Genomic DNA, 11,468 nt, shown 5'->3' with positions numbered 1-11,468 from the left:
CATAACGGCAATTTAAATTATTCCCAACTTATGTGAGTAGGATTCAAATCCTAAATTTTTTTTATTAAACTCAATAAATTTTATCAGTTGAACTAATCAATATGCACAGGAAATGTTAAAATATGCATGAATCTATCAATGGCCACTTTCTCGGAGCATAAATTCTTAAAGCAAAATTATAATATTGTAACAAGTAATTAAGCAAAAATTTCTGTCAGGGAAAAAAATAAAGCTGAAGTTCATTATGAAAACATACAGGAGAGATCAGACTAATTAATTTTACATATTCTGCTCGTCCACAATTTAAAAAAAAAAAAAAAACTCAAAGCCAGGTTGTCACAAATAAAACAATCAAAGACAAATTAGGTACAATATTCTGCAGTAGAATTTCCAGCCTAATTCAATATTTTTCATAGTTTTAACATGTTGAGAATATATATGATTGGAAAATGTATATGAATCTATCAAAGTGAACAAGGTCGCAGTGTTGATATATTAGTGTCTAAGAAGAATTATTTCTTCATCCTTATATTGCTTACCTGCTTCCTAAGCCTTGTGAAATAAAACTCAAACATATACGCAAATCAATCATTACTTCTTCATCCTTATTGTCTTTCCAGAAATCCCCTAATTGACAAATTACTATTGCAGGTGGATATTATTATATTAAACTCTGAGCACAGTATTAAACATTGCCGACAAGTATGGAAGCATCAAATTGGTAAAAGAAATTATCAAGCTGCTGCCACAGATGGTTTCTTCTAAGAATAAGAACTGTGAGACTCCATTGCATGAAGCTCGTCGCAGTGGGAAGGCCGAGCTTGTAATTCTGCTAATGGAAACTGATACATGGGTGTCTTGCAAGTTGAACTCCGAAAAGCTAAGTGCATTACTCATCGCCTGCTATCATGGGCATTTAGAAATAGTGAAGGTTTTGTTGAATCAGCCCTGGTTGCTGGAATCAGAAGAAGAAAATGTGGATCAAAATTCTCTGGATGTAGCAGTTTCTAAAGGACAAGTAGGTACGTACGTAATAAAATCACATATTGAGTTATTGGAGGAAATAGGACAGCGACGCCCTTGTAGTTGGTGACATAATCACGGAGACTTGTTTGTTTTCAGAAATGGTTATATTTAACTTTTGTGAGACATACATAACTTTTTTTTGGACAAATTTTGAGGGTCTACTCTTCCTTGCATTATGCTTGTATGAAAAGACATTTGGCGATAGTAAAGATGCTTCTAAGGCTGGACTTGGACGTTGCCACTTGCCATGCAATTTGATAACTTTGTTTACTCCCCGTTGCATCTTGCTGCCATGAAAGGAGATATTGCAATCCTCCAAGATTTTGGTGGCTTCAGCCCGCCCATCGTTTCTGGTCCTCACAAAGTGCGATTTGGGAACGGTGTTTCATCTTGTTTTAAGATTTAATCACTGTCATGCCTTTACATACTTGGCAGAGGTTTTCGGTAACAACCATCTCCTCCATGAATCAAACAGAAATGGTAACACAATCTTACATGTCGCAATCTCCAAGAGCCACTGTCAAGTACGTCGATCACAATCTAGTCTCTCTCTCTCTCTCTCTCTCGTTGCTTTTTTGTGTTTATATAATGAAGCTTCGGTAGCTCTTCAATATATGTATACACTAATTGCCACTTGGTTTTCCGATGAACTTTTAATTTTCTTTTCATCTCTAGTGTTAGGTTGCATTTGATATAATTTTTAAAAAAGATAAAATTTTTAAAGTTTTGTTATATATGAAATGAATGAAATAAAATTATGAAATAGAATAAAAGTATTTTATTATTTAAAAAATATGTATAATTTTTACTTTGGAAAACATAAAATTTGATTTTTTTTTTAAATATAGACAAAATTATTATTATTTTTTTATAAAAAAAAAACTCCAAAAGCTTAAGTAACGACCATCCAACACAACAAAAATAAATAAATGAAAAGCACTTTTCATATTAAAAGATACTTTTGATCAGTACACAAAAATTCATGATCCGAAATTTTCGATTCCTAACTGAACATCCTTGCTTCGGATAGCAGATATATATACTGAAGAAAAAGAAAATGGAAATCAATCATGAGAATGATGAAGGGTATACTTCGCTTGACATCCTCAACCAAGCAGCAGCTGGAAACCCTTCGAGAAATACTCAAAAATATCTTAAATAGCAGATAGCGAAAGCAGGAGGTAAAACAGGCAACGAACTTGAGTACAAAGTTGAAATGATTCCAAAAACTGGAAATCCTGTTGGTAGTGGGCAAGCAGAGCCTATAGACAATGCATTGAGCAAGAGCACAACACAGAACTTGCCTACAATGAATGCACAAACAACCCCAAGGGAAGCTGATGATGTTCGGAATGCAAAAAGAGATTATTCATCTGAACCCGAGTCATTAAACATGAATTCCTAAATTATTTTGCATGAGCAGAAGCATGAGAGTAATGGGCAAACAAAGCCTCTAGGCGATGCACTGAATAACAGCACAACACAGAACTTGCCCACAACGAATGCACAAACTACTCGAAGGGAAGCAGATGAAGTTCAGAATGAAGAAAGAGAGAATTCATCTGAACCCCAGGCATTAAACATGAATCCCTGAATCATTTCGCACGAGCAGAAGCATCAGAGTCGGAAACACAGACGAGAGCTAATTGATATCTACAAGTTTCGGCACAATAAGCAATATGATGCTCACAGAGAAGCGCTTCAAAATGCCCGGAACACAATTACACTATTAGCCATTTTGATTGGCACGGTTACTTTCACTGCAGCCATTAGTCCTCCTGGCATGTCTATCAAGAAGGACCATTAAAGGGAAAATCAACAGTGGCAAGAACGACAGCATTCAAGGTGTTTACAATAAGCAACAACATCGCGCTATTCACATCTTTATGCATTGTTATTGTTCTAGTTAATGTAATCCCATTTCAAAGGAAATCATTGATGAGGCTGCTGATGGTTGCTCACAAAGCTATGTGGGTGGCTGTAGCATTCACGGCAACGGCAAAGGCTTATGTTGCTGGGACAAAGGTGATCATGCCGGATAGGCTGGAGGATAGATGGGTATTTTAGGCTGCAGTGTCCATTTGCAGTGGGACTGCGGGATCTGTATTTATTTGTTTAGGGGTTTTATCAATTCGTCACTGGTTGATGAAATTGAAATGGAAGAGAGACCGGCAGTGTAAAGCCAAGGAAGAAGAGAATAGGAAGAGGAAGTGGAAAAGATGGAACAAAATGAGGAAGATTATGAATATCAGGAGTCCATCCACTCTGATGTAAGGAGTTCTTCATCCAAAGGAATTGGGTATCATGTCATTTGAACCATTTGTCAAAGTATGTCATTGAATAAAAATAATCCAATAAAGTTTTACGTTGATTACATCCCTACCTGCCATATAAGTCAACTCAGTTTGTACAAGCGTGTTGGTACAACAAATGTTGGTGGCTTGCATCATTAATCTTAATAGAATTCAACGAATAAGTTGCAACTGCAAATTACAAAATGGAAAATACAAATTATTTTTACAGAGGTTGCCGTATCTTCAAAATTGCTTCGGAAATCTATCCATGCCCATGGCTTTTTACCATGACTATTGCACTTGCTCATCACGGCCACTGACAGAATTCTTGGCCGTTCAACAATATATTACTACTGCTCTTCAAACAGCCAATACCCAAGTCAAATGCTCCGGCTTCTCTCTAGATCAGGTAATGGTCATATGATTTATCTCTGCGTTAGCTCATGCATTGCTTCCTATGGATGTTACATTCTGGGTGGTCATAATTTCTTGAATCTCCGAACGCTTGGCAGCTCTGATGTCAACTATACTAGGCGGCATGGGTTCTAGGGAACCATGCAACTCAACCAGATGAAAGAATTCTTGTTTTGTCAAACTTTTCTTCTCAACAAGTTCATTGACCACAGCATCCAGAAGGTTTCGGTTTCGCTGCAGGATCTGGTATGGATGGAATACAATTCTTTAAACAGATATGGGTACAAAAATGTAGCAACAAAGAGCTTCTCTTAAGAAGTCATAAGATTTATGAATTACCTCTTTTGCACGTTCATAACATAAGTTCAGAATCCGCAATGCCTCAGTATCAATTTCCTGAAAATTAAAGGTCATGCAGCATTAATATTATACATAGAAGAATTAACAGTATGAACAAAATCTTTTACGAGGCATTCATATATTTGAACAGCCCTTGATATTTTATAACAATAATAGTCTTCAATACTAGGCAAACTCTAAGTTACATGTATTGTAACTTACAACCACACACATGAATAGTGTGTGAGGGGATCCTAATAGCAGGGGCAGTAAGATTTCATCTCCACTAGTAACAGCTAGATATCCACTTTCAAACTATGGGACCACTAAAGTACATATGCTGAAGCTTTTCAGTCCATTTTGGGTAGCAGCGCATCATAGATACTTTTTTCACACTTAAAAATTACTTACTAAAAGTTTTTGGTTAAATTCAAACACAAGTGCTTATCAAATTTACAACGACCTCCATTGTTGCTTGAAGTAATACTGGGATGCAAAAAGATTTGCCAGAGAAAATTTCAAAGGAAATAGCAATAGTGCAACTGGACTAGGCTAAAAGGTTAAAACCTTAGGTATAAAAGTAAGAAGAACACATCATACGTTAATTCGATCTGCCACCCAGAAGTTAGATAACCCAAAATGCTTGTCAGAAAGTCCACCAAGAACAAAGGTCCGTGCTGCTGACCTAGCATTGTCTGCTGTTTCTGCCCATATTGTACTCAGCTGGAATGATTCGATAAAGAAGAGAACTTCAAGTGTTAGCTTAGAGAAGTGGACCAGAATCAATAATGATACTACATGTACAAAACACTTAGTCTTACAAAAATATAAACATAACCCAATAGAGATACATCTGAATCAGCACAAAGCATCATAAGAATGCCAGTGCCCCTACGAGCCAATTTGACATTCCCCACAAAAAGCAGAGGATGTTGCAAAGTTTTCCTTACCTGGCCCTCGCCACACCAAAGCTCATCAGCTGCACGTGGTGCTAGTTGAACGGTGATATGATCCAACAAGGATTGTCGACTGCGTTACCAAGAAATAAGTTATATTAAAAGAAAGAGGAGACAGCCAAAAGCCGAAATGATTTCACATGCAACTACGATAAACAACTAATCCACACAATAGGAAACTGTAATTACAGAGGACAGGCAAGATTTATGAGATCATTTCAAAATGGTGCACTATGATACTTTTCACAATAACCAGACATGCACACTCATTTTTTTTTTTTTTAATTTTTGATAGCCCTGATAACAATGTAAAATATATGAAGAAATGACGGGTTTAAGTAAGACATACCTTAGCATACCTTCCTTAAATTTCATGTGGTCCATTTTCATACGAACATAACCCAACTCCCTACCAGCTCGAGGAGCAATCGTTACCTGCCAAAAATTAATAGACCATAAGTGCTTTTTGAATTTGTTAACAACAAATGAAGACAGATTTGGATAAGGAAAAAATAGATCTTCAATGAGTCAGTTAATAAGTGTCCATCAACATGAACATGTCAATTCAACGAAACTGTAATGCATAATAATTTTGTAACTGCAACTCACAGGATCAGAATTCACATGACAGAACTGCTAGTAAAATTAAAATTCTACTTGCTAACTGCTTGTCATATGAAAAATACATTTTCATTACCCTCAAGTGAAAATAATATGAAACCAAAATGTCAAGGGCCGCTCAAATTTGCCACCAACAGAGGCTAATTCCGCGCGCACGGGTGCGCTTAGCACAAAAGGTGGGATGCACTTAGAAGCGGGATGTGCTTAGAAGTGGGCCGCCAACATAACAAGCCATCCGTGGTGCGCTTAGCAAATCACCCACCAAGGCCCAAGATCTAGACTTCTCTACAATTTGTAAATAGCTAGAACTTTCTAGGATTTTTCACTTAGCCCCTAGGAGATATTTGTGCAAGTTGCATGGAAACTTCAAGAACCTTGCACCCAAGTCTATAAATAGGGGTGAGGCCCCTCATTTGCCCACCAACCACACCACACACACAAACACTCAAGCACACACACAAGCTCTCTAGCTCTCTTGTAATTTATTCTTTGTGTGTAATAAAATATATTTTGGCCGCATTGCTCTACTTGTCTCTAGCATTTTCCGCAAGCATTCTTGCTTAGAAGTGTTCTAGGCTTACTTAGCGACTTGTGTGCTAGGAAGTCGTCTAAGAGCCGCACGGGTTGCTGCGCAATAGAACTCATCCTGTGACAAAAAGCTCTAAAACCAGCCAACTGAAAGAAGGTGGATATGTTTATCAATTGATGCCATGCAGAATTAACAACCATGTGCTTCTCAAAAAAATAAAGAAATAAGTATGTGACAGTACATGTGAGAACACACGTAAAAAGGAATAAAGGGTGAAGACCATACAAACTCAATATTTTTAAGGTCAGGGAAGTTCACAGCTACAACAGCCATTGCTGCTTCATTGATTGCGACTTGTCTCCATGTCTCAGGGCTCCTCTCCTTTCTATCTAGCATTCCCCTCTCTTCTATTTGTGCAGCTTGAAGCAAGTCATCCGTTGTAATCTATGAAAATGAAAATGGATTCTTTCTGAGAAGAAACTAAGAAAGATATACCGAATGGAAATAAAAGAAAAAAAAAGGTGATAGAAGAGATACAGAGGTGGGGCTACCAAAAAGATGGACTAAAAGAAGAAAATAGGGCAGGGGAAGGGGAGACAATCTGTACAATCCACCTGTATAAAAGTAACCCATTCCCTTCCCAATTGAGAATTGAGATGTATAAAGAAGAATGAACAGACTTGATAATGCATTAGTTACTAACACATTGCAATCCACGAGGGCAATTATCTGTCAAAATATAACTGAAAGGTACTAAAACAAATGAACTATGCACATTGAAAGTGGGATGTCTTTTAATATTACCATTAAGAAATATACTTTTGCATCCAGGATAAATTGTTTAGGTTGGAAAATACAAATTATAAGAGATACAAAACAATAAAAGCAATTAATCCTATTACTGCAAAGTCACTACCATCATATAGTCCCATTCATTATATTGTATACAATATTTAACAGCAGCCAAGTTCCTAGTTCTCATTTCTCACAGCTATTTTGGTTGGGCACCTAGTTCCTCAAAGTCTTTTACAAAATTGAAGATATATAGAAATATAGTATAATTAACCAAAAATTTACAATGTCTGCAAGAGCAGCTACTACCTCAGTCCTTCCATCACGCATCATGTTAATAGCAGCAACTTCAACTATATTAGCTAGTTCTGCACCAACCATTCCATCAGTCATACTAGCAACAGCCAGATAGTCTACATCATCAGCCATTGGCTTCTTACGAGCATGGACCTAAAATAGATGAAAGAAAATATGAAAACGAAGAGATGGCAATCTAAACAAAAGGAATCTACAAAGGGAGTTGTACAATGAAATTTATTGCAATGTCAACATCAGCATATATTACAAAAAGACAAATATGAATTGTTACCTTCAGAATTTCCATACGACCAATAAGGCCAGGTTTAGGGATGAAAATTTTACGGTCAAACCGTCCAGGTCTCACAAGGGCTGGATCTAGAATATCAGGTCTATTTGTGGAAGCTATAGTGATCACATTCCCTCTTCCTTCAAACCCATCCAAGCAGACAAGAAGCTACAGTGCATCAGCAACATTTTGCGTCAATTTACTGGGACAGTCTTAGAAGTCACTCAATACAAACATTTAAGTCTACTTGAAAAAAATCGTAATCAATATTGTCCCAACTAACCTGATTAAGAGTAGCATCACGCTCTTGTCCACCTGAACCCTTGATTAAACCACGCTCCCTTCCAACAGCATCCAACTCATCAATGAATACAACTGATGGGGCCTACACAGATCAACAACAAATGATGGAAGATCATAATTTCAGATTTTTAATAAAAATGATGAAGAACAAACGATGTACGAGAAAAGGCAGGGCATTCTAAAACAAGATGTGTTCTAGTCTGAAAGAAACATAAAAGCCACAGTTGATATTTGTTATAGAGTTAATCAAAATCAGAGGGAACTAGACCAAAAGAATCGTTTTTTATAGAACCATTTCTAAGGAAAAGAAGCAAGAAATAGCATTTACATTGTCCTTGGCCTCCTGGTAAAGTGAGCGAACACGAGAAGCACCAACCCCAACATATATTTCCACAAACTGAGAGGCAGAAATGGAGAAGAAATTCACACCTGCCTCACCAGCCACAGCTTTTGCAAGTAGTGTCTTCCCCACACCAGGAGGACCACAGAGAAGTATGCCTCCTGATTAAGAATAGAAGATGAAGAGCGTGTTTACTAATAGAATTAAGGAGAAACAAAAATTATTAGAAAAGCTATCCTCTTCAGGCCATGACATCAATTAAGCAAATATGATTAGACCAGAGATTAAGCACCAACAGTCCACTCAAGCATGAACTGCTTGTAATTTTGTAGCAAATATTCAGAGAGCAAAATAACTTAGGGTTGAAGAATCTGACCTGGTATTCTCACTCCTCTCCTCCGATACATCTCCCCATGGGTGAAAAACTTGACAATCTCCTCAAGCTCAAGACGTATCTTCCCTAGCCCAGCAACATCTGAGAACTTCACATCCACGCCTCTCTCCAAATACTGTGGCAGCCCCTTACCATATGCACGTCGAACACGCGCCCCTGACTTCATGAACTGCATAGCCATTTTCAAATGTGGGTTCTGCTCAGCTTCTCCTTGCTCAATCTCATCATCAGCACCCTCCAGCCCCTCCAACTCCCTCTCCAACTGCCTCAATTTCTTCCTCTCTTCTCTCTCTGCCTTTTCAATCTTCAACCTATCTTCGTAATCCTTCTTCTGCCTCCTATAATTAAGCACAACTGTTCGATAAAAAATCACAAAAAACACAATCCCTAGTCCAGTTGCCACAGTAGAATCTTTTGCTAAATTCTCCCATACATTTGCCATATACCGATAATTGTCCCTTGCATCTTGCAGTGACTCCTCATACTTTTGCAACCTAATCTCCTTCTTCCTCCTCCTCTCCTCCTCTTTCTTTTGCATGTCCATAGCCTTCTCCATCATTTCACTCTCTTCTCTCATTTTCTCCAATTCTTCCTTCCTTTGCCTCTTAAGCTCTTCCCTTGCTCTCCTAATCTCCGCAGCCCTTTTCGACTCTTTCTTAGGCCTAAAAGTCGACAACATAGAAGCAGGCACTCTCCACAGAAAACCCAAATACGGATTAGGCACCTCTGGTTTCTTAAGCGGCGGCGTATACGCATTAACACACAGAGAATCAATCTTTAACTCATCCCAAGATTCCCAAAACTTCCTATTACTATCCAATGATGGTAAAACAGTTCTTAAAACTCTAGAATCCTCCAAAACTACCAAAACAGGCTCTGCTTTTTGCCTTAAACTACCACTAGGTGATTTAATCACATGTTTAAGCTTACCCTCGTCTTTCAAGCTAAAAATTTCAGTATACGCAATCCTATCTGACACAATAGGCAAGTCTTTTGACCATTTTTTCAGCTGTTCAGGGGTTAATGCTTCTTGAGTTTTTTTCTGAGATTTTTTCTTTTTACCTGAGGCCACTTTTGTAGCAGCAAAAGCAGGCTTTTGTGCAAGTGAGGTGGAGATTATAGTAAGCGTTACAGGTATTGTTAAAAGACCCAAATGCGGTCTCTTTGAATTTTGGTTTTTATTTCTATCCTCATTCTCAGGATTAAAGATTTGATTTTTGCATGAAAATGGAGTGCAAAATTGAAACTTTTGTGTGTTCTTAGGGTTTTTGGATTTGGGTTTTGTGGGAAAAATATCAAGTGATAGTGAAGAAGGAAAAGAGAAGTTACAAGCCATGAAATGTAAATACTTTAATTTAATAAAAATGTGAAAAACAGTATTTTTTTTTATGAGATGATTGAAGGGAATGAAATGAATTTAAAGACTTACATTGTGAAATAAGAGTGACGAGCTAGCAAATAAAACAATTGAGCTTCGGTTGAATCGACATCGAAGAGGAATCAAGCTTCAGCGTTCTGTGACAGCGTGTGGATAGAAGAAGACCCAAGTGGTACACGGCATCGTTTTGATCATCAACATCATAGTTTTTGTAGACGAGGTCGTTTTGGTCACTATCGGAATGATTTCAAGTGTTGGTTTCGGCCCAATTTCTTGATTATTTTTTTAAACCCTCTCTCTCAAAAGCTTTATAAGGGATGGCAATGGGCCTCCTCATCCCCACCCCATTAAAAGTTTCACTTTTGTTTTCCACTTCATTCTCCAATAAATTTTAGTAAAATAAAAATGAAAATTTTCTATGTAAAGAATAATTTATATATTGTCAATCACAATCAGTGTAATTGTGTGGTTAGAAAGAGAAATATTTGTAGGAACACAACAGCGTATTGGGCCTTAATATGCCAACCCTTTGAGGATTCTTCAAGCTTTAGTTGATGGGACAAAACTCATTTTCAAAGAAAACCTTCTTCCATCTAGAAGAAATAATAGTTTATTTAGTATTGTTCCATCTATAACAGTCATAGCAATTCCACTAAGTTATTCAATAATTCATTTTAGTTATAACCTTGTTTTAGTTGACTTCAATATCGATATCTTTTTATGGATTGCCATTTCAAGTATTGCCTCTATCGGACTTCTTATGTTTGGATATGGATCAAATAATAAATATTCCTTTTTTTAGTGGTTTGCAAGATCCTACTCAATCGATTAATTATGAAATACCATTAAGTTTATGTGTTTTATCAATATCTCAACATGCGATTCGCTAAAACCTAAACTCTTCGTTCTAGGGAAAAAAAAAACTTTAATAGAAATCCTCATTTTTTTTATTCATTCATTTACTCTTTAGGTTAATAAAAGAAATTAGATAGTTGTATGTGAGTGAAAGAAAACACCTTCTTCACAGTAAATATGGATTAAGTCTCATTTCTTATGTACAAACATTAAGAATAAGTAAACAAAAGTAAAAGTAGAGGAAGCCCGTTACCCCAAGACAAGTCGATTGGTCATCCTAGCTTGAAGGGGCTTAAAAGACCAACCCTATAAAATTTTCATTTTTCATTAGCTATTGTATGTATTACAATATATATTAGGGGGGTTGAAAACACAAAGTGGGGGGATAGGAAGGAACACCAAAATACACACAACGGGTTAATAATGTAGATTATGTCAATGATCTAAAATGATACTTCTGCATAACATAAAAAAGAATGCTAATTGGGGTTTTAAGATGGTAGAAATTGTTAACATAAATATGTTAATAATATTGATTTTGATGATAACAAATTTTAAATGTATTTTGACATAAATATTGGAGCTATTTCTTAATAAACGAAAACTCTTTTAATCATTGCCTTATTTCTTCATAAAAGATG

General features: G+C 36.7%; 2 protein-coding genes across 2 annotated transcripts; one reads left to right on the top strand and one right to left on the bottom strand.

Annotated features, from left to right (window-relative positions):
* The first annotated feature begins 751 nt into the window (after positions 1–751).
* On the top strand, positions 752–3,300 carry LOC112096872. The gene is made up of 7 exons (XM_024181070.1): positions 752–1,022; positions 1,462–1,550; positions 2,192–2,371; positions 2,450–2,599; positions 2,793–2,871; positions 2,933–3,084; positions 3,190–3,300. The coding sequence occupies exons 1-7, from the start codon at positions 752–754 to the stop codon at positions 3,298–3,300; spliced, it is 1,032 nt and encodes a 343-aa protein (XP_024036838.1).
* A 69-nt stretch (positions 3,301–3,369) lies between these two features.
* Positions 3,370–10,229, bottom strand: LOC18036077 (probable inactive ATP-dependent zinc metalloprotease FTSHI 2, chloroplastic). The gene is made up of 11 exons (XM_006426841.2): positions 8,577–10,229; positions 8,189–8,361; positions 7,841–7,942; positions 7,561–7,725; positions 7,281–7,421; positions 6,465–6,623; positions 5,379–5,464; positions 5,024–5,102; positions 4,674–4,796; positions 4,074–4,130; positions 3,370–3,977 (listed from the first exon to the last, which is right to left on the bottom strand). The coding sequence occupies exons 1-11, from the start codon at positions 9,928–9,930 to the stop codon at positions 3,762–3,764; spliced, it is 2,655 nt and encodes an 884-aa protein (XP_006426904.1). The 5' UTR covers positions 9,931–10,229; the 3' UTR covers positions 3,370–3,761.
* Positions 10,230–11,468: the final 1,239 nt, after the last annotated feature.

This window comes from Citrus clementina, unplaced genomic scaffold (assembly GCF_000493195.1).
Source record: "Citrus clementina cultivar Clemenules unplaced genomic scaffold, Citrus_clementina_v1.0 scaffold_7, whole genome shotgun sequence".
NCBI classification, from domain to species: Eukaryota; Viridiplantae; Streptophyta; class Magnoliopsida; order Sapindales; family Rutaceae; genus Citrus; species Citrus x clementina.
Note: the sequence above shows the minus strand (reverse complement) of the source record. Positions and strands in the feature narration are given on the sequence as shown.

Bases quoted from the DNA above. Each gene is read 5' to 3' on its own strand.
- LOC18036077 (XM_006426841.2), bottom strand. From the start codon at position 9,930: ATGGCTTGTAACTTCTCTTTTCCTTCTTCACTATCACTTGATATTTTT. The intron at 6,624-7,280 runs GTAGTAGCTGCT...TCATTTTCATAG, and splicing joins TGCGTGATGGAAGGACTGAG to ATTACAACGGATGACTTGCT. The intron at 4,131-4,673 runs GTATGATGTGTT...TTTAATTTTCAG, and splicing joins GGGTGGCAGATCGAATTAAC to GAAATTGATACTGAGGCATT.
- LOC112096872 (XM_024181070.1), top strand. From the start codon at position 752: ATGGTTTCTTCTAAGAATAAGAACTGTGAGACTCCATTGCATGAAGCT. The intron at 2,372-2,449 runs GTTCGGAATGCA...TTGCATGAGCAG, and splicing joins CCCCAAGGGAAGCTGATGAT to AAGCATGAGAGTAATGGGCA. The intron at 2,872-2,932 runs GTGTTTACAATA...TTATTGTTCTAG, and splicing joins CAAGAACGACAGCATTCAAG to TTAATGTAATCCCATTTCAA.